General features: G+C 48.1%; 2 protein-coding genes across 2 annotated transcripts; one reads left to right on the top strand and one right to left on the bottom strand.

Annotated features, from left to right (window-relative positions):
* Positions 1-3,386: 3,386 nt before the first annotated feature.
* LOC132455927 (palmitoyltransferase ZDHHC8B-like) lies at positions 3,387-19,205 on the bottom strand. Its single transcript, XM_060050015.1, has 10 exons — positions 18,848-19,205; positions 13,171-13,292; positions 12,820-12,977; positions 11,230-11,402; positions 10,472-10,574; positions 9,271-9,362; positions 9,021-9,150; positions 8,368-8,488; positions 5,919-6,031; positions 3,387-5,430 (listed from the first exon to the last, which is right to left on the bottom strand). Exons 1-10 carry the CDS (start codon positions 18,925-18,927, stop codon positions 4,078-4,080), a joined length of 2,445 nt encoding a protein of 814 aa, XP_059905998.1. The 5' UTR covers positions 18,928-19,205; the 3' UTR covers positions 3,387-4,077.
* A 269-nt stretch (positions 19,206-19,474) lies between these two features.
* Positions 19,475-21,047, top strand: LOC132455928 (vasopressin V1a receptor). Its single transcript, XM_060050016.1, has 2 exons — positions 19,475-20,455; positions 20,489-21,047. Exons 1-2 carry the CDS (start codon positions 19,792-19,794, stop codon positions 20,794-20,796), a joined length of 972 nt encoding a protein of 323 aa, XP_059905999.1. The 5' UTR covers positions 19,475-19,791; the 3' UTR covers positions 20,797-21,047.
* Positions 21,048-21,184: the final 137 nt, after the last annotated feature.

The raw sequence follows: 21,184 nt of genomic DNA on the forward strand, positions 1-21,184 counted from the left end.
TTCAACATGGCCACGCTACTATCAGATCTGCAGCCTCATAATCTGGAGGGAGCACGTTTCCCACTCTGAACACCATCAGCCCTTCCCTGGAGGGCCTCATAGTGCTTATTACAGGGGACACTCTGCGTCGCGTAAACACATGTGTGCATACACATGCGTGCACAGAAGCACACACACACACACACTCATATAGAAACACATGCACACTTACATACACACACACACGCACACACACACACACACACATGGATGTACATGCAGGAACACAAATGCATACACGCCCACACTCACACCGATCACATAGAAGCACGCGCACTTACATACACACACACACACACACACACCACACACACACACACACACACACACAAGACACATGCATGCACATGCAGGAACACACATGCATACGCACTCACATACACATGCACACACACACACACATGCACCTACACACACGCACACATACACACACACACACACACACAAACATACACACCCACACACATACCCCTATATGGTACTAGACACATGCATGCACATGCAGGAACACACATTCATACACACATAAAAACACAGGTGCATATACACAAACACTCCCAAAAAAAAAAAAAAAGATAAATACAATACATGGGAAGAACATGCTTGCGCCACATGCGGAGGGAGTGCGGAGGTAGTGTGGGAGGTATCATGCTAGTTAGCGGGCTCCCATCCATCTCTGTGGTCTCTGCAGCCTCAGATAAAGACTGTTGGCTGCTGCACCTCCACGCTGCCGCCGCTTAAACAATTAGCTTAATTATTATTCTGTCCCAATGGATATCACAAAGTATTGATTTAATGGCCATTCCTCATTTGTGTTTGTCAGGGTGCCAAAGAAAGGTTTTAAAAATAACTCAACCTTGATGTTTAAGTATTCAGTCACTGTTCACTGTGGGTCCATACTGTGCGGTGACTATACGTAGGGTACGGCTATATAATGAGACAGCATATATTGCAGGATTTCATTGTGATGAGGCAGAGGCAGTGTGTGAAATAAATAACGTTCCCGTGTATGTTTAAAGGCTATATTGACCTCACTATGGTATAAGTGTGCCTTTGTGTAGTACAATCCATTCTTTTTTCCACATTCATTTTAATAGTGATTGTAAATAACCAGTTTGAGAGAACAAATAAGTGCTATTTTTGTGATGGTAATATAACGTAATTACAGTACCCATCGTGGCAACCTGTTGCGCGGGGTTTTGACTGAGCTTAAACAGTCCCATTAATTAGTGCTGAGAGTTACTGCAGCAGCATAGCTCCCTGCTACCATGGAAACTCTCTGGTTTAACCGTTTGTGTGTGCGTGTGCGTGTGCGTGTGTGTGTGTGTGTGTGTGTGTGTGTGTGTGTGTGTGTGTGATTATATTTACGTATATATTTTGACAATAATGACGTTATTAGACAATATTCACATTGCTTACAAAGTGCTTTGTAACTGTAAAACATTCTAACATTGAGATACATAAATAACTGAAAGACGAAGATGGATCAAATAACAAATAACGTATTCATGAAATGAGACACATAAAAGATAAATAGAAATGTTAACAAAGAATAGGAGAGATGATGGATCAGAAGAACCCATGACAACAGCTCAAAGTGAGTATGAAAGGTATCTAGGAGGCTACTGGAGGATCAAAAGCCCCCCTCTGGTCAGCAGCATGTCCCCTGGGGCTTGTACATCAGAATGCATCATGGGATGTTCAGTCTGCGATACTCTGCCATTTCGAGAGGACTCAAGGGAGTCTAAGTGTTGTAAAAACCCACATTCAAGTAAATGGACCAAAACCTATAACTTTTTGCCAAGTCTCTTGAGAAAAGCTTTTGCAGTTTCAAACAAAACAGTGTCTTCCCATGAAGAAAAATCCTTTCACGATTAATTACTAAACATCAAGATGCTCAAATGCTTCCAAACTGGAGGCAGTCTTTGTGATGTGACAAATGTACTGACAAATGTACTTACTGTAAGTCACTTTGGATAAAAGCGTCTGATAAATGCCCTAAATGTAAATGTAATGATTTAATAGTCCTATAGCTGTGTTTCTATACAACTCCCTGGAAAGAAAGCAGAGGCTACTTGGGAGATGTCTAAAATATGTCCTTGTTTTGTTGAATATCGGTTCTGAACCATTGCAATGACTAGGCCTACCTTAATACAAATGTGTTGAATCAGAATACCTCCTTTCTTCAATTAAATAAAATCAGGATACTACAAGTTTGATAGGTTAGGCTCGAATGAGATTGAGAGACATTGGTGAAGTGCAGCACAAGCTCATATTTCTCACTAAACTGTTAGTGTTTGCACCACTCATTTAATGTTCATGTTCACACCAAAGAACATACACGCATAAATTATTTATATTGATTTCATTTTTATGTTTTGTGCTGGTGGGAGTACCTAAATTTTTTTTTTGAAGACCACTGAAACTGTAGAATCCTGTAAAAACTACTACTACTGAAATGGTAGGATTTGGGGGTGATGCAATGTCATGTGTTAGAGCAGTGAGCAAAGTGTCGACCTCCATAATGAAGACACAGGGCGCAGCCAGAACCAAATAAACTGCAATTAAAGGTCCATATTTCACCACACAAATTCAGCAGAAAGCGCTAATAGACATCAATGTAATTAACGTATCAATCATTTTTATATTAGAAAAAGGAAAGATTGGAAAATACATCAGCAATATTAGATAACCAACAGATTTAGTATATTTAATCTAGTCGTACGCTCTGGGCAAAGGCAACTGTAACTTCTCTACAGTGCATTCATCAACTCAATCAGGTTTGAACGCAACAGCGACCTCTACTGGACTGCCCCTTGTGCTCCCTGCATAGTCCTTGTAGCCTACATAACTCTGAGTTCTCTCCAGAACCTTAATATCCACAACACACGCGAGCACGGATGAAACATCATGTAATTTCATACATCACTGTATCCTCCCGGAATGCACTTGTTAAATTATGCATAGGCCACTACATTCATTTGATGTAAAATCATCCGCCTCCACATTTAGCTGGTTGTTGATCGGTCGTTATCGTAGTTGGAACGGGAATGCCTGCCTTCTCGCAGATTATAGAATAACAATGTCCCTGACTGTGGTGCAATCGAAGCGATTCCACTCTGGATCAGCGGTGCATTGAGCACAACATGCCATAGAGGCTTTCGATCTGAAATCCCGTTAGAGACAAGAGTTTTGTTTTCAACAGCTGGCTCTATTGAGACTAATTTCACATTATAAATGTTTCTCTCGAACTGCAGCGATAGTCGAACAAGAGCTATGCACTTGATGAGATGAATTGAGTTAACTCGAGAGAACGATCATGTAAAAAAAATCCAAGTGAATCCGAATTTGTTTTATCTAAAATTTTATTGCTTTTATTAATCCAAACCACTACAAAATATTACCAAACAGAGTGTTTCATCGACAGGCAAACAGTATAAATAATATGATTGTAACATTGTTCCACAAAATTCCTATCAAAACACATAAAAACGAACAGGTTAGGTCGTGTACACAGTATCTCTCTTCCATCAAGTGACTTCTCTCAGAGAGCTTCAACTATCCTGAGAATATCTTGTTTTGAATGTAGCGTTTTCCCTCACCAAGTCACCATCACTTGTCATTCAACACACACACACACACACACACACACACACACACACACACACACACACACACACACACACACACACACACACACACACACACACACACACACACACACACACACACACACACACACACACACAAACACACACAAACTGCAGCCTTGTCAGGGCTCAGGAGTCACTGAAAAAAACATTCACACAAGAACAAGAAGAATGTGTATCCTGAATTCACCTTCCTCACACAACAACCCCCCACCACCACCCCACTCCGGAATACTATTATTACGATCGTCATAAACATTATTACTTTACTTCTCTGTAGAATGGCGAATCGAGACTCGCTTTGCATAGCTGTGTCGTTTAACACCCTGGCCATTAATCATCCCTTCATCACTGGGAGATAAGGAAACATAAAACCGGTTTTAATCATCTACTTCATGGAGCCCGGGTCCTTCCCGCCGTCTGGGTTGAAGCTGAGCGAGGAGCGCTTGGTGGTGCCGTAGTGCGACGCGTAGTTTGAGGTGGAGGAGGCGGAGGAGCCGGTGGAGGAGGACAGGTTCCGGGGCAGCGTGGAGGTGGAGGAGGGGTGGAAGGGCGGGGTCCGTCTCTCGGGGCCCCCGCCGCCGCCGTAGTGCGGCGAGGAGGAGCGGCCCTTGCTCTGCAGGCTGGAGCTGCTGCTGCTCTGCAGCGGGGAGCTGGAGGTCTTGGGGCCCCGCGTGAGGGACGAGGTGGAGGAGCTGGACAGGGGCCCGCCGCGCGTCAGCCCGTAGCCCAGGATCCCCGTGCTCATCAGGAACTCCCGGGAGCCGTAGGCCGGCGGGGTGGGGCCCCGGGCCGAGGGGCCGGCGGGGGGTCTGCCGCCGCCGCCGTCGTCGCTATCGCCGCCCACGGCGGGCGGGAGGCTGCGCCTGCTGGGGATGTCGTAGACCCCCAGGTCGGCGCCGTAGAGCCCCGGGTCGTGGGGGTGGGCGCCCTGGCTGCGGGCGGACTGCGTGCGCAACATCCGCTCCCTCTCCTCCAGCTCCCGCCGCTCCTGGATGGACGCCATGATGGTCTTGGAGAGGTTGTCGTAGCGCGCCGCCGCCGACCGCAGCGGCGTCAGCGCCTGGGGGGCGGGGTCCCGGGGGCCCGTCCCCGCCGCGGGGGACCCGGCCGCCGCCGCCGCGACCCCCCCGGGGTGATGGTAGGAGGGCGAGTGCTCTCTGGGCGCCAGCCCCTGCATGGAGGGAGACGGTTCCCGCGACGACAGCCCCTTGAGGGAGGGCGAGGGGTCCCGGGGCTGCGGGGAGCGTCCGGGGGTCCCGGCGAACACGGGGCTGTAGGTGAGCCGCGGCGTGGCGGGGGGGGCCCCCTGCGCCTGCGCCAGGCAGCCCTCGGCCGCCAGGGTCATGAAGTGGGGGTGGTAGCTCATGGAGGGGATCCCCCGCTGGGCCAGCCACTGGGAGTCCCCCTGGTGCGGCAGGTTGTCGTAGGAGAGGCTCACGCTGCGGCCGGACAGCGGGCCGGACGGGGCGGGGAACGGGAGGGCGTCGGAGGGCGTGGCCGGCGAGGGCGGGGCCTGGGGGCCGTGGCGGGAGCCGTGTTTGAGGGTGAGGGAGCGGGAGTTGAGCGCCAGGGTGTTCAGGGAGCTGGGGCCGCCGCCGCCGCCGCCGCCGCCGCCGGGGGTTTGGAAGAGGGGCTGGAGCTCCTGGTAGACGGACCGGCCCGGACTGGTCTTAGAGCCCGTGGGGGAGGGTTTGGGGGCCCTCAGGGTCCGGTCAGGGGGTCCGGCGGTCTGAGCCAGCTGGACGACAAACACACCGCGCAGACGGTGTAGGGAGTGAGTACACCGCCAATGGCTTGGTTAAAGGGGACACACTCTACCCCCAGGTGTGAGTGTGATTAGCCGTTACAAGCCGTTTGAAAGTCTGCCTCTCCTGACATCACAAGTGGGCGTGTCCACCTAGATGTGTGCTGGATAGATCAGTCCACCAGCCTACCCAGTGCACTGTAGCAAACGTTGCTCATCTATCCGTCATACATCTAGGTGGACTTGTGATGTCAGAAGAGGACGAATTTTCAAAACGGCATGTTTAGGCTAATCACACTCACACCTGGTGGTAGAATATGTCACCTTTAAAATGATTGGGTTCTATACAAACCAAAAATCGAAGCACACGTGAATCTCTCTTTAGCGTCAACGTCAGGTAGCTCAGCATAGCATCAAGCCAGGAGACCGTTATCTGTTTTGTGAGTGTGACAAACGGGACTGATCCTCTGCGGGACTCAAACCTGCTCAGGAGAGATGGGCGAGGACCCCCTGGAGACCGCCTCCAGAACCGGCCTCAGCTGGGGCACGGTGGGGATGGACACGGGGATCATGGTCTTGGTGTGGTGTCCCGTCTCTGGAAGTCAGAACAGTGTCACTCCAACCACCTTACATACAAGCCTGATTCTGACCTGCACTGGGCGCTGCTGTTACAAATAGGATTTGTGGAAATAATCTACCAGTATTGCGATTTGCGATTTAGTTCTTTGTGTTCTGTATTATTCACTGAACAAAAGATAAATCATTCTATAGTACGACCAACACAACATTGGAAGCAGTCAACATATAAACTGCTCTTTCCATTAGGCCAGGCCTATGTTTGGAAATTAATTGATGCATGAATTGATATTATAACCTCTTTATTTAAAAGGTCCCATGGCATGAAAATCTCACTTTGAGGTTTTTTAACATAAATATGAGTTCCCCTAGTCTGCCTATGGTCCCCCAGTGGCTAAAACTTGCGTTTGGTATAAAATGAGCACTAGCTGTTCTGCTCACCTTTGAAAAAACGGAGGCTCAAGCGCGCTGTTTTGGAATGTGGTCCCATATGTCGTCATAAAGGATCTAAGCTCCTGCCCTTTCTCTGCCTTGCCCGCCCAGAGAATTTGGCCCGCCAATGTGAGCCACATGTGTGTGGCTGTGATTACACACACTGTAACGCAAGTGTTTGCTGCTGTTGTTGTTATGGCGCATAACTCGTCGGTTCTTTGACGTCTCTTGTATTTCAACAACGAGGCGGTAGTTGGGCTTATCCGAGCCATGGTTGAGAAGGAATTGGGGGAAAGGAACTTTGGAACTTTGAACTTTTAGCACCACCGCCCGGCAGCGGGCAGCCGGCAGCAGGCAGCGAGCGGTTCAGCCTACTTCAGAATGATGTGGAAGTGGAAGAACCAGAGACGTCAGAGAACCCGACGAAGTCGTTTGTGATTCATGACATCGTCATAATAGGCACACAGCTTTTGGCCGCCTTTGGTCGTGATCATATGTATTATATGATATAGATATCGATGTATTATATGATATTATTTAGATATAGAGCTCCGGGACTGTAACGCAAGTGTTGTACACTTCCTTGTTATTTGGATAACCATTCTGCTGTTGGTGTTATAACACGTCACACTCTCGTCTCTGGTATTTCCACAACAAGACTCGTATTGGGGATTATCTCAACCATGGTTGGAAATTAATTGGGGGAATGGAACTTTGTCTTTGACTCCCTGAAGTACATGAACCACGACATGGAGGAGAAAGGGATTGTTGGCCGCGAATGTCTCCTGCTTGAGCCCCGCTTCCCGCTGCCGAGGGACCACCGCCTCGGCGCTGCAGGAGGCGGTGGTGCCTAAGCGCTGACCGCTGCCGAGGTGGTGATCCCTCGGCAGCAAGGCTCCGGTGGGCAACAATCCCTTTCTCCTCCATGTCGTGGTTCAGTCTACTTCAGATTGATCTGGATGTGGAAGAACCAGAGACGTCGGCGAACCCGACGCGGTCGTTTGAGATTCATAATATCGTCTGGAGGCTCACACAGCTTTAGGCCGTGATAATATATGTTATATGATATAGATATCTATGCATAATATAATATTATTTAGATATAGAGCTCCAGGACTCCCGTGTGTTCTAGAATATTTACAGAACACGGCTAAAGGCTGTGTGCGCCTCGCCATTGCGATACATCCACTGTAAACAGAGCGCATGGTACCGTGGCTGCAAGCTGCTCAGGGCCACACCCCCACCCTCCTCCTTGACCCGCCTCTCTCCTCCTCATTTGCATTAAAGCTACAGACACCGAAACGGCGCATTTGGGGAAAGCTCAATGTGCGAGTGGCTCATAGTGGCTGTAATTCTGCACCACGGCTAAATTTCAGGAAGGTCTTCAGATACTGTGTTTGGGGCCCACTAATATCTATATTAAAGCATCCATAAAGTAGCATGCCATGGGACCTTTAACTATTATTATAACTATAATATAAATCTTACTGATGTCAAGTCAGTAACAGTAACAAAATTTCCAGCCTTTGCGATTTGCAAATCGTGTTTATTATATCACGATATCGGTTTGAATTTGATTAAAAGTTCAGCCCTTCTTACAAAATTGAAATCCGATTCGAACCTGCAACGTGCACTAAGAGATTTTCCCCATTAGCGACCTCTAGTGGCTCGAGATGAAGCTGTAACGGTCGCCTGAAAACGCGACAACTTCTGAGCGACATCAAGACTAACCAAGACAACAGACTCTATCTGCCAGAACGCCGTCCAGCCAGTTAACACCGTGACAGCTTTTACACGACCCGATAACTACCGTCGAACTAATCTAGCGTTGAGATGTCCCCCCCCCGGTGTGGGGGTCCAGACTATGTGGGCCGTTGTGTTGTAGCGTACGTATTGAACATCGTGTCAGACGGGGGTACGTACCAGCTGTCCGTCTGCCATCCAGGTGGCTCTTCAGCGGACCGTGGTCGGGTTTGGCGAGCAGCGAGGGCGCAGTGGTGATCCGATCAGAGGCCGCTTCCTCCAGAACCAATCCTGAGTAACGCTATGGGGAGGACACACACACACACACACACACACACAAAACCAAACAAATAGGGAGTAAGCCCTGTTAATATGCAGAGGGTTATGGTTTGTATGTGTGTGTGTGTGTGTGTGTGTGTGTGTGTGTGTGTGTGTTCTTTCAAAATTACTACTCTTGAGTAATATTGCGGGAAAAACACACACAGATTGAGTAAGCCATGGCCCTGTTTATATGCAGAGGTTTATGGCCTGTGTTTGTGCATCTGTGTGTCTGTCTTTGTGTGTGGTTTTCCGCAGCATCACTCAGGGGTCGTTCTGGAAGAACACACACACACACACACACACAGAAAACCACACAACAGAGAGTAGGCTTTGGCCCTGTTAATATGCAGGTATATAGGCAAGCGTGTGTGTGTGTGTGTGTGTGTGTGTGTGTGTGTGTGTGTGTGTGTGTGTGTGTGTGTGTGTGTGTGTGTGTGTGTGTGTGTGTGTGTGTGTGTGTGTGTGTGTGTGTGTGTGCGTTAGTGCTTGCTTGAGCATGTGGGCATGCATACTTTGATTTGGACATTGTGGCCTTGGATGCCATTATCCCGGACTTTAACTGGCATCTGTAGGTCCATCCCGGGCCTCACAAACGGAGGGCGAACGTGGATGTTACTTTTCTTGCAAGGCCTGGATGTGTACCTGGTGTGGGAGGCAGGGAGGCGAGGGCAACATTATGAAAAGAGAAACTGAATCTTGAAAGTGAAAGTGAAACTTGAAGGTGAAAGTTGACCAGGAGCGGGTAAAGTGATACTAACGTACTGGGGAGTGATGGGACTGCAGACCAGGTATTCCAGGTTGCTGCAGCAGCCTTGTGTAAAAGGGTTCACCCCGCCTTGGAACTTGCCGGTGACCTGAGGAACAGCAAATACAAAGTACAAAGTACAAAGTTAAGTACCCTGTAATGGTGTGAGTTGAGGGGGGCGTGGCTCTGTCTGCAGGGGAAGAATAGGAGGGGGCGTGGCTCTGTCTGTAGGGGAAGAATAGGAGGGGGCGTGGCTCTGTCTGAAGGGGAGAGATAGGAGGGGGCGTGGCTCTGTCTTCAGGGGAGAGATAGGAGGGGGCGTGGCTCTGTCTGTAGGGGAGAGATAGGAGGGAGCGTGGCTCTGACTGTAGGGGAGAGATAGGAGGGGGCGTGGCTCTGTCTTCAGGGGAGAGATAGGAGGGGGCGTGGCTCTGTCTGAAGGGGAGAGATAGGAGGGGGCGTGGCTCTGTCTTCAGGGGAGAGATAGGAGGGGGCGTGGCTCTGTCTGTAGGGGAGAGATAGGAGGGGGCGTGGCTCTGTCTGTAGGGGAGAGATAGGAGGGGGCGTGGCTCTGTCTGTAGGGGAGAGATAGGAGGGGGCGTGGCTCTGACTGTAGGGGAGAGATAGGAGGGGGCGTGGCTCTGTCTGTAGGGGAGAGATAGGAGGGGGCGTGGCTCTGTCTGCAGGGGAAGAATAGGAGGGGGCGTGGCTCTGTCTGTAGGGGAGAGATAGGAGGGGGCGTGGCTCTGACTGTAGGGGAGAGATAGGAGGGGGCGTGGCTCTGACTGTAGGGGAGAGATAGGAGGGGGCGTGGCTCTGTCTGTAGGAGAGAGATAGGAGGGGGCGTGGCTCTGACTGTAGGGGAGGGATAGGAGGGGGCGTGGCTCTGTCTGTAGGGGAGAGATAGGAGGGGGCGTGGCTCTGTCTGTATGGGAGAGATAGGAGGGGGCGTGGCTCTGTCTGTGGGGGAGGAATAGAGGGGGCGTGGCTCTCACTAATTAATTAATAAAAGTCAATCACTAATTAATTCTCTTTAAACTCGGCAGTCGCTAAGTCTTGCTGGTCTTTCTGAGTTTGATCAACTTGAACCCAGGGTTCATAGAATCTTTTTACACACACATCAACGCACAACATCAACGTAGAACATGTATTAAGTTATGTATTATGTTGTGCATTATATTATGTACTTATGATAAGTGTTCTGCAGGACCAGCCCACCTGCTCGTTGGTGGTGCGTCCTCTGGACACCAGGAAGAGGTGGAAGCCCGTCAGGCCCAGCACGGGGAGCAGGAACAGGCCCGAGATGCTCACCGCCACCAGACCAGGAACACCGTCAAGGAGCTCAAACGCTCAGACACTCCGAGGTACATGAGGCACCGGAGCAGAGATGTCCCCACACACAGAGTGGAAGGGGCAGTGCGAGAACCTAACATGTATAACTCTGTGAAAATATCACCTGCTGAATCTAGAGACGCGTAGATTTAGCAGGTGTAATCTATAGGGGGGTATGCATCTCGCACACACATACTGTAGGCACACACAAAGGACATTAATGGAGGTAAGATAACACAGCTGTTATTTTAGCGTCAGTTAGTTTTAAATGGCATTGAGATGTGCCAGCTATTAGTGAGTGAAATACTCTGTCAGAATATCTGTCGGTCATTGACCGCGCCCTGCTTCGGTATAAGACCATTTGGATTTGAGTCCCCTCCAACCTCTGTTTTGACCAATCAGGGGGACGGATCCATGTGCTTGAAATGCAACACTTATGTAGTGATAGAGGGAGGGAACATTTTAAAACATTTTGTGGTTTCAGAATCCTTCACTTTTCTGCTCTCTCTGCCTTTAAAACCCTTGAATCTAAACAACAAAACTTCTAAGTGCACACAGAAGCAAACGCACACACATAAAGCGCACACACACACACACACACACACACACGCGCGCGAACACCGCAACCGACTGCGAGAGGATACGTGACGACGCAGTGCAGCTCCTGCAGGTCTTCCCGGTGGGCGAGGACGTAGAGGAGGCCCGAGGAGAACACGCCCACCATGTGAACGGTCAGAGACAGCAGGAACAGGAAGAAGTAGCGGTAGTTGCGGCGGCCGATGCAGTTGTTCACCCAGGGGCAGTGGTGGTCAAAGTCCTACCGGACGGGACGCATTGGGGCAGAAACGCACGGAGAAAAGATGGAGAGGCACTACGAGGATATAGGAATTTGTAGGACGTGAATGAAGGGTTTTTTACTAAAATAAAAAACGGATACATTAACAAATAAATGCAAATAATAATAATAATGCAAAAAGAATACCAAATTACCTGTGAAATGTTATAACAATTATTTAAAAAGCAACAAAGCAAAAGACTATCCCTTTGTGATTGTGGGACAAATTAGTGTACGGATTAGAGACAATTAGGGGGTGCCGTTGAAAGCAGTCCAAACCGACAGAGAGAGCAGGATGATGTCTGTCTTTAAGGAGCAACAGGGGCCGGTCATGGTGCAGTGTAATTAAACTGTGTGTAGCCCAGCCTGTCAGGGCTCTATTCCCTCCGATTTCATTAGAACAGAGACCACAGAGGATCTCGGGGGACAGGGATTAACCTGATTAATGGGATTTCTTTTTTTCTCTCTCTCCCCCATCCTCCCTCCCTCTCCCGCCCTCCGCCAACCACTGTCCATCACTCCCTCCCCTCGCTCCTCAAATCCCCTTTTATTTACTCCTCCCCGCGTGCTGTTACATTTTCCCTTCTCCTCCATCTCTAATCCCCCTCTCCCCCCCTGCCTTCATCTTCTACACTATTAATCCTCGTTTCAGATTTCCTCACCGATTCCAGCCAATTTCCATCTTCATTTCACACCCTGTGGTTTAACGTTCGTATTTTTCAAACTCGGGCCCCTGCCAGTTCCTCTCACGGTCAAACGTTGTTGTTTTGCTATTGATTGAGTGTTGAGTGGAATTCAGAGAATTTGAATTTTGATTAATATTTTTTCCCTCCCACTGACTACTTTGCACTCTGCCTCAGTGGTCTCTGGTTAAGAACCCGGTTCGTCTGGGTTACAATCGTCGTGTCTTCACTCACGACATCGATCCTCCCGCATCGATTGTTCTCCCCGCCTCACCTTTTGTAGGGCAGCAAAAGGTCTGCTAGCTAAATGGCTCTCTCCTGGTGCATTACAGGGCTTTGGCCTCAGTGTCTGAGTGACGTACAAGGACTACAGCGCTGCCCCCCCCACCACACCCTCCCCCGTCTCCACCACCACCTTAAAGGTGACATATTACACCCCCAAGTATGAGTGTGTTTAGCTGTTACAAGCCGTTTTGAAAATCACAAGTGGGCTCGTCCACCGAGATGTATGACGGATAGATGAGCAACGTTTGCTACAGTCCACTGGGTAGGCTGGTAGACGGATCTATCCAGCGCACATCTAGGTGGACACGCGCCCACTTGTGATGTCAGACGAGGCCGATTTTGAAGCCGGCTTGTAACGGCTAATCACACTCACTCCTGGTGGTGTAATGTCACCTTCAAGTCTCCCCCAGACTCCCCGTCTGCCCACTGACCTCCACGCAGTGGTCGCAGACGCTGCAGTGCGAGCAGCGCGGAGGACGGTAGAAGTGGCAGGACGCGCACCACTTCATGCGCACCTGCACGCCGTTCACGTCCGCGTTCTTGTACAGCGGCGCGCGGAAGTCGTCGTCCTTGTCCTCGTCCTCGTCGGCTGTGGGAGCACGGGTTTAGAAAGCGCTCGCGTTTATCAATGGCCGACCGCTAGAAAGAGTGTCTTTTCTGAGTTAAAGCCCGGTGGAAAACGGTGTAATGAAAGTCAAAGTGTTCGATCTTTTGTGAACTAAATGTTTGTCTGGGCTTTAGCTGTAGAGTGAGCATGTTAGCCGATAGCTTGACTACCCTACCCATTGGGAGTATGCCCGCATCCATGAAGGTTGCCATGGAGAAGTTGGCCAGAACAAAGACGAAGAGGATGGCACAGCATGGCGGCAAGGCAGGGGAAATAGTCCGGGCCAGCCACGGGCACCTATAAATACACACAAAGAAATGGTGTTAAAGGAGCATGTGGAGCTATTTAATGGTGGACCAATGTTTTTTAGTTGACAGTTTAGAGCTAAAGTAAAGGCTTTTATAGAGAGGTCCCAGCATGTAGCTCATTATAGTCGGTTGCCCAGTTGCAACTGCTTTCCTCTGACAAGTTGATGGCGTTTCGGCTGAGGATTTCCGCATGCATCGATAGAATTCACACATTTGATATCCCCTTGGATTGCTGTGTCCATGGTAAATGCTATCCTACCATATAGTCAAAGATAAGATTTTCTTGTTGTGTTTCATAATCATCGATATAAACATGGTCCATCGTTGTTGGTGGATTTATTGTCAATTGGATTTGATATACATGGTTATATACAGTAAGTACGGCTTTTGGAAATCTATTTCTAATGTCAATCAGCACATTGTGCTCTTTCCTAAACCATTGGAAAACAGTTAGTGGGTGTTTTCAATTATTATTATTATAAAAGTAATTCAACCATGATACAATGGTGAAACTCAAACCAAACACCAGCTATGCTTTACTAGAAAAAATAATATTGCCACTTTTTAATAATGACTTTAAATTTTCTGCTACCATATAGTACCCTATTATTTTCCTATCGCCTTTCATTTCTCTCTCCCAGCGCCACAAAAAGCCATGATCAATGTGCGGTTACCACCTGCTAAATTCAATATTTCATGCTGTTATCCATCTTTTGAAACCAAGTTATATTTATCACCCGAGTACACTTAATATAACAAAGTTGCTAACACCGCCACAAAGAGAGTCTTGGGAACTTCAGGAGCAATATTTCAAAAAACGCTCCAAGTATTCACCGGTTGGCTCTGAATTATGTATCCACTAGTTCCCCCTTAAGACTCTAAAACAGTCACCGGTGAAAATATACAACGTATATATATAAAGTCAGCATCTACCGAGCCCATGGCCATGCAACAGTGGGCTTTCTATAGAACAAACAGTCATGTGTTTGCCCCAGAGGCTCACAGAAAAAAAACACTATTGTTCGCCCGACAGCAATTGCTGTGGTTCGCTTTAAAAAAATCAAATAAATAAATGCTGAATGAAACCAAATGGGGGACATGATTCTCTGTAGTCTGCTGTGTGAGATTAGATACCAGTGTGCTACTATAATCAGACTCTGCGGGACCAACCAGACGAGACACGGTTGAATGGATTATAGTAGAATAATAATATGATATCATGATAATGGTAATATCAATCGTTCAACACATGATCCCAGGTCAGGATTGATCCACCTGAGGTTACGTTGAAGCGACCCCTACCTCCCGCTCAACAGACATAGAACACACACACACACACACACACATACACACACACCCCTCCCCCACGTGGGGGTGGGGGAGGGGTACCCCCAGAGAAATGCCTGGTGATGCCGCGCCAGATGCAAACCCACTAATCCCAGGATTATGAACTCTGGATTACAGATAGACCAAGGCACTGTGGACCCCTCCCATCTCTCTCCATCCTTTCCCTCCCCTCCAACTCTATGGAGACACATTGCATGCTATTATAGAGAGAGATAGATGGAGAGATAGATATATATGAGAGAGAGAGAGAGAGAGAGAGAGAGAGAGAGAGAGAGAGAGAGAGAGAGAGAGAGAGAGAGATGATAGAGAGAGAGAGATGATAGAGAGAGTTTGATGGATAAAGAGAGATGATTGATGAGAGATGAAAGTTGAATATAGATAGAGAGAGAGAAAGAGATAGAGACTGAGATCAAGATAGAACAAGGTAATATAAAGAGATAGTTGGATGGATGCAGACAGATTGATGGATAAAGAGAGTTGAATATAGAAAGGGAGATAAAGAGAGATAGAACGAGTGATAGAGAGATAGATAAATAGATGCAGATATAGATGAATACATGTAAGGATGGATATAGGGGGGGATGGAAGGGAGGGATTTGCATCCAAGTTCACTTACTATCATGGACACGATTGACCTGTGCTTAAACGGTCATTGCTCATATAATTTACATTAAGCTGTGCAACACACACACTGTAACCCCCCCCCACACACACACACACACACACACACACACACACACACACACACACACACACACACACACACACACAATAATGCATTAATGTGTGGCGGCCTTTGAGTTCATATTCCAAAGCCGTCCACAACATCTGAATAACAAAACATAGAAAACGGGACTTGACTTAATACACAACGGTAAACATAACACTATAATACGGCTAATGATTGCAAACAATGGTTTTATGCAACCCAGTTTTCGTAAACAAGCAAAGGAGGTGATGTAGGTTAAACTACATAAACTGTTTTCTCCCATTATGCAGAACAACCCACATGGGAATGTGGGTTTTTGTGTGCTCGCAGAATTGAATGCAAAAACACAAGTGCTCTCTCTTCTAGCAACCACTGATTGATCTCTGAATATTCAACCAGCAGGTCCAGCCAACCAGCTCACCAGGCCCCAGCAGGTCCAGCCAACCAGCTCACCACGCCCCAGCAGGTCCAGCCAACCAGCTCACCAGGCCCCAGCAGGTCCAGCCAACCAGCTCACCACACCCCAGCAGGTCCAGCCAACCAGCTCACCACACCCCAGCAGGTCCCAGGGTGTGAATCGTTCTGTACCTCACTCTACTTGGGGTCACGAATGATTCAAAATCAATTCTTGTTACAAAACGATTCCCGATTAAAAAAACGACTCCTGATTTGGTACAAGGGGTGCAAAGCAAGTCTGCTTTGAGTGCAGCGAAGAGAGGCCTTCAAATGATGGCATGAAAGCAGAGTAGTGAAACCTTATACACACTTGCATAAGGTTATGTCATTTTTATATTTCAACAGTGATTTCTAAAAACAGAAAAGCAAACCTAAGATGAAATAAAAAAGCGATTTTTGGAAGTTCTGAATCCATTCAGAATCATAGAAGATAAGAATTGTGAATCAATACTTTCCCCCCTGCCTCTAACAGGATCTATCACATTACATCTTTCTACATCTCTCTCTCCCTCTCCTTCAATATATCTCTCTCCCTCACTCTCAATATCTCTCTCCCTCACTCTCAATGTCTCTCTCCCTCTCTCTCTCTCTCTCTCTCTCTCTCCCTCACTCTCAATATCTCTCTTCCTCTCTCTCAATATCTCTCCCTCTCTCTCAATGACTCTCTCCCTAACTCAAAGTATCTCTCTCTCCCTCACTCTCAATGACTTTCTCCCTCCCTGACACTCAATGTCTCTCTCCCTCTCTCTCTCTCTCCCTCACTCTCAATGTCTCTCTCTCTCCCTCACTCTCAATGTCTCTCTCTCTCCCTCACTCTCAATGTCTCTCTCTCACTCACTCTCAATGTCTCTCTCTCTCCCTCACTCTCTCTCTCTCTCTCTCTCTCTCTCTCTCACTCACTCTCAATGTCTCTCTCCCTCACTCTCTCTCTCTCTCTCTCTCTCTCACTCACTCTCAATGTCTCTCTCTCTCTCCCTCACTCTCTCTCCCTCACTCTCTCTCTCTCTCTCCCTCTCTCTCTATGTCTCTCACCCTCACCATTGGGCTGCTAAGTGAGACGTCAGATATATTGCATAAACAGTGAAAAGTACTCCACTCTCCTTCTCTCTCCAACGGTACACAACACTGTAGTGTACATGTACAGAGCTCATGCAGTCCATCTGGACTAGTGCTGTGTGGGGGGGGGGGGGGGGGAGGTAGAGAGAGAGGGAGGATGGGGGAGACAATTCATTACACTGCAGCGCGGCGAGACGGAGGCACAGCAAATGAAACCGCAGCAGTGAGCCGAGAGCTGTGCGTTAAATCAACCCCCCCCCCCCATCCTCCACCCGCAGCCCCCCCCCCCCCCCCCTTCTTACACTGGATTGCTAAGCCGCTCTGCAATCTGCACACCGCCCCGCAGCCACGCAGTGGGTCAGTCGGTCAGGCGGGTGGCCGAGAGACATGGACCTCTCACATCGCTCGCTCTCGCTCTCTCTGTGATGGGTGATCTCATTACCGGGCCCGAAACATCCCCACTGCAGTATTTCTGTGTGTGTGTGTGTGTGTGTGTGTGTGTGTGTGTGTGTGTGTGTGTGCGTCAGATTTATATTCATTTGATAATGGGCCAACATCATTTTTTTGGCTGGAGATGAGGAATCAAGGGATTTATTAGCCACATTATTTATCAGAATGACATTCATTCTTACTCTATTCATTTATAGATGAGGTTTTTTGGGTCAGAACAAGCAAGATCTTTGCTATCCACGGCTGTGTATGTTTCAACCTACTGTATTATAACGTATCCCCCTCCTATGTGACGAGATGGGCTGTTAATGAGAGGATGGTGCATGTGACAAACATCCATCCCTGCTCTAAAACATCCATCCTTGCTCTAAAACATCCATCCTTGCTCTCAAACCACAAAGCACCAGAGGCCTGTTCCAGCTGGAGGATTTGGACACATGGAGGCTGATGCGTGTGCCTGCTTGTAGGCTGTTCTCATGACCTGATGGGAGACTGGAACAGGGAGTTGATGTTTTGGATGATAGGCATTCCGATGCACAGAAGAAAGCCGTTTGTCTTGATCATATCTGCTCTCATGAGAACTACTAATTCACGTTAACATACCGTGACTTCCTTGTTTTATGAGTAATTTCCCACCTTTTTATTCGTTTTGGTTATGTTCTGCACCCGACTGAACCACGTAAACCCAATAAGGATGCTAGGGTTAATCTGGAAACTTAAAGAATAGATGGGAGATAATCAACAGACATCAACTAAGCAGCAGAATAAACATGTATTTCAGCCAAAACATACTCCACACGTTGCTATATGGTTGATGATGATATGACTATAGATGATTGATGATTCTATCCAGATTATTAAGCTTGTAGAAAAAGGGAAAGAACAACATAAAATAAGTTTCCCTTTACTAACTTTAAATATTATAAGGACTTTAAGATGACTTTGCACTTACTTTGTCGGCCTGGTAATATGTATCATTGTAGGTAATATTACAAATGATTGAATGCACTCCTATAACTATTGACTTATATCATATAATGCCTATAATATGGCTAAAAGTCAAGTCTAGATAACTGAGTTAGGCCTATATATGACTTGCAATGTATTACATAAATATAATATATACAAACAAGTTAATCCTAAATATAGGTAAACATTATGTCCCATAAACGCATCCATTAATCTCAGTGCACTCTGCAACCATTTAATTTTTTTGCATGACAGCATCTGGACAGTTTGTAGGCTGATGTTCAACTCTGAGCACAGGATGCTACAGGCGCTCACGCTTCGACTCCGATCGGTCTCAAGAAACAGTTTTACATTGTATTGAATTTTTGTTTGTGAACGTTTTTCTAGCATGATTAAAATAAGAATAAGTAGGCTCAATTGGACGAATAAATATTTTTTATTCTAGCTTTATGATACAACATTGGGCTTGTATATCACACCCACGTGTTATTTCGGACATGCCCAATTCGATTATCCAAACGAAAGTTAATAAATCGATCAGTTTTGCGATAACTTACGTGAAGACGAAGAATAAAGTGGTGGAGCCGACGAGGAAACAGGCGGCTGCAGAGACCGGAATAAACGCGCCTGGCTTCATCCTCTCGTCCCGTCTACACTCATCAGTCGATCATTCCAACCGACACATTTGTCTCGATGTACACAAATCCCCGTCCTCTTTCATTTCTCGATAGACCAAATCCAGGCGAACGCATAATCCAAAAGAAACACAAACAATGAAAAACTGCACACTCACTCTTACTTTAGCATTTTATCGTCCCAGAAACAGCGGCGGATCGACCCTCTAGGTCTGATTTAAAGGTGGAGCTTTTGAATGACGCGCACTAGGCCTACTCTCTTGAACTCTTATCCCGTTTAATGCGCCTCCATATAAGGGAAGGACGATGTGTTTATGAGAATGATCAGATTAATCTGGGCACTTGTTTGAACCTGATTGAAGCATTTCTTGATACTTAAACATGAGGCTTTCAACTTTTTTTTTTGGTTTAAATGGTATTTTCCTCATTATCTTCCGCCAAATCTAATTCAGCCTATTTGTTTTAAGGTAGCGCTCTTCTTTAGAGTAGCGTCGGTCAATTATTCATCAAATTATAATTTAATAGCTGCTTAACAATCCGTCAAATTTCCACATCACACATTGTCTCTGACCGCCCTGATACAACTACCTATGTTGGGTGAGCTGGAAAATCAGAATTCCGGTGGGACCTCTGAGATAGACCCATCCGTTTAATCACCCCCGGCGTTAATTGCTAGGGCACAAACGAGGCCCCCCAACCATTACGCCTGAATGGCTCGTTACCCGCCTCCCTATATCAAATCAAAAGCCAACCCAAAGGCAGCCTTTACCTACAGTACAATCAAACTGTGAAGGTGTGGCCACACACAGAGATTACCACCGCCATCAGAACCACTACTGCTCCCGGTGGCGCCGCTCACCTGGCAGATGGACGTCGACGACATCATCGAGTCCGCCGTCCGTGCCCTCATGTTCCTGTTGGGCATGTTGGGCAACAACTGGCTGGCCGTGCGCTCCATCCCGTCGCGCCCGTCGGCGCTGCGCACCAACGAGCTGCTCTTCCTCAACCTGGCCGTGTCCAACCTCATCACCAACTACCTGGTGGACCTGCCCGACACCATGGCCGACATCGCCGGCGGCTGGTTCCTGGGCGACGGCTACTGCGGCGTGTTCCGCTTCTGCGCCGACCTCTCCGAGACCAGCAGCATCTTCTCCACGCTCTTCATCAGCGTGTACTGGTACCAGAAGCTGGTGGGCTCCCTGAAGCGCGGCGGGGGGCCCGTGCAGCTGGACAGCCTGCGTCTGATTGGGGGGCTGCTGGCGGGCAGCTGGGGCGTGGCCGTGGTCTTCAGCATCCCCCACTACTTCTTCGTGGCGGTGGAGGGCGAGAACGGGAGCTCTCTGGAGTGCAACGACGTGTTCCCCAGCGAGGAGGCCAAGCAGACGTACGAGGCGCTGTACCTGACGCTGGCCAACGCGCTGCCCGTGGCCGGCATCGTGTACGCCACCGTGCGGATCGTGGTCACGCTCATGCAGAGTCAGAAACGCATCCAGGGCCATGGGGGGAACCAGGCTTCCTCGGAGGAGGGCCGTGCAGCACCCGCTGCTGCAGCCAGCATCAAAGCTGCCGGTGGTGAAGAAGGGGGTGGTGGTGGCGGTGGTGGGGTCAGGGTGGCCAAGCCTGCGCCTAAGCCCAGCCCGGGCTCCAGTAATCAGGTGCGGGCGGCCAAGAGCGTGGTGGCGGTGGCCAGTATATTTGTGGTGTGCTGGGTGACCCATCTGCTGCTGCGCATCTCCAGCAACATCCAGACGTCCCCCATCGTGGTGGAGGTGGCCAGCTACATCGCAGCCTCCTACACCTGCATCATCCCCTACATATTCCTGTACGGCGTCAAGAAGCTGTCCTGCTCCTGTTGTGGGGCCAAGCAGTAGGAGCTGGAGTAGTAAGACGGAGTGCTGTTGATATCGGTTCAATGATGGCACTGATCTTTCTGGTTTAGGATCTTTTGTTTGTTCAAGTCTATTTTTTATATTTAAAAAACATTTAACATTAAGCACTTTTATTCATAGCTCATAACATAATTACTGTTATTCATGTACTGTTGAACATAACGCATTCCGCAGTTCAAGAGTCAACTCTTCTGAAAGTTGCAAGTGATTGTTTATAAAGAAATAAAGGAATGTTTGGCATGAGAACGCGTTTCTTGTTTCTAGTTTAAAGGAGGCAATTTAGCGACATAAAATCAAGACCTAAAAAGCTAATTGAGCTTTTTAAATAAAGTCAGTCCTTAGTCGACTCAGTAACTCGCAATCACCAGCA

The sequence above is a fragment of the Gadus macrocephalus genome, chromosome 4 (assembly GCF_031168955.1).
Source record: "Gadus macrocephalus chromosome 4, ASM3116895v1".
Lineage (NCBI taxonomy): Eukaryota > Metazoa > Chordata > Actinopteri > Gadiformes > Gadidae > Gadus > Gadus macrocephalus.

What these genes read in the sequence shown, in the direction of transcription:
- LOC132455927 (XM_060050015.1), bottom strand. Translation starts at nt 18,927, where the DNA reads ATGAAGCCAGGCGCGTTTATTCCGGTCTCTGCAGCCGCCTGTTTCCTC. An exon ending in GAGCTGCACTGCGTCGTCAC is followed by an intron (nt 10,575 to 11,229) that starts GTATCCTCTCGC and finishes CGGTGTTCCTGG; the next exon opens with TCTGGTGGCGGTGAGCATCT. An exon ending in GACGCACCACCAACGAGCAG is followed by an intron (nt 9,363 to 10,471) that starts GTGGGCTGGTCC and finishes GCTGTTCCTCAG; the next exon opens with GTCACCGGCAAGTTCCAAGG.
- LOC132455928 (XM_060050016.1), top strand. Translation starts at nt 19,792, where the DNA reads ATGGACGTCGACGACATCATCGAGTCCGCCGTCCGTGCCCTCATGTTC. An exon ending in GGCTTCCTCGGAGGAGGGCC is followed by an intron (nt 20,456 to 20,488) that starts GTGCAGCACCCG and finishes CCAGCATCAAAG; the next exon opens with CTGCCGGTGGTGAAGAAGGG.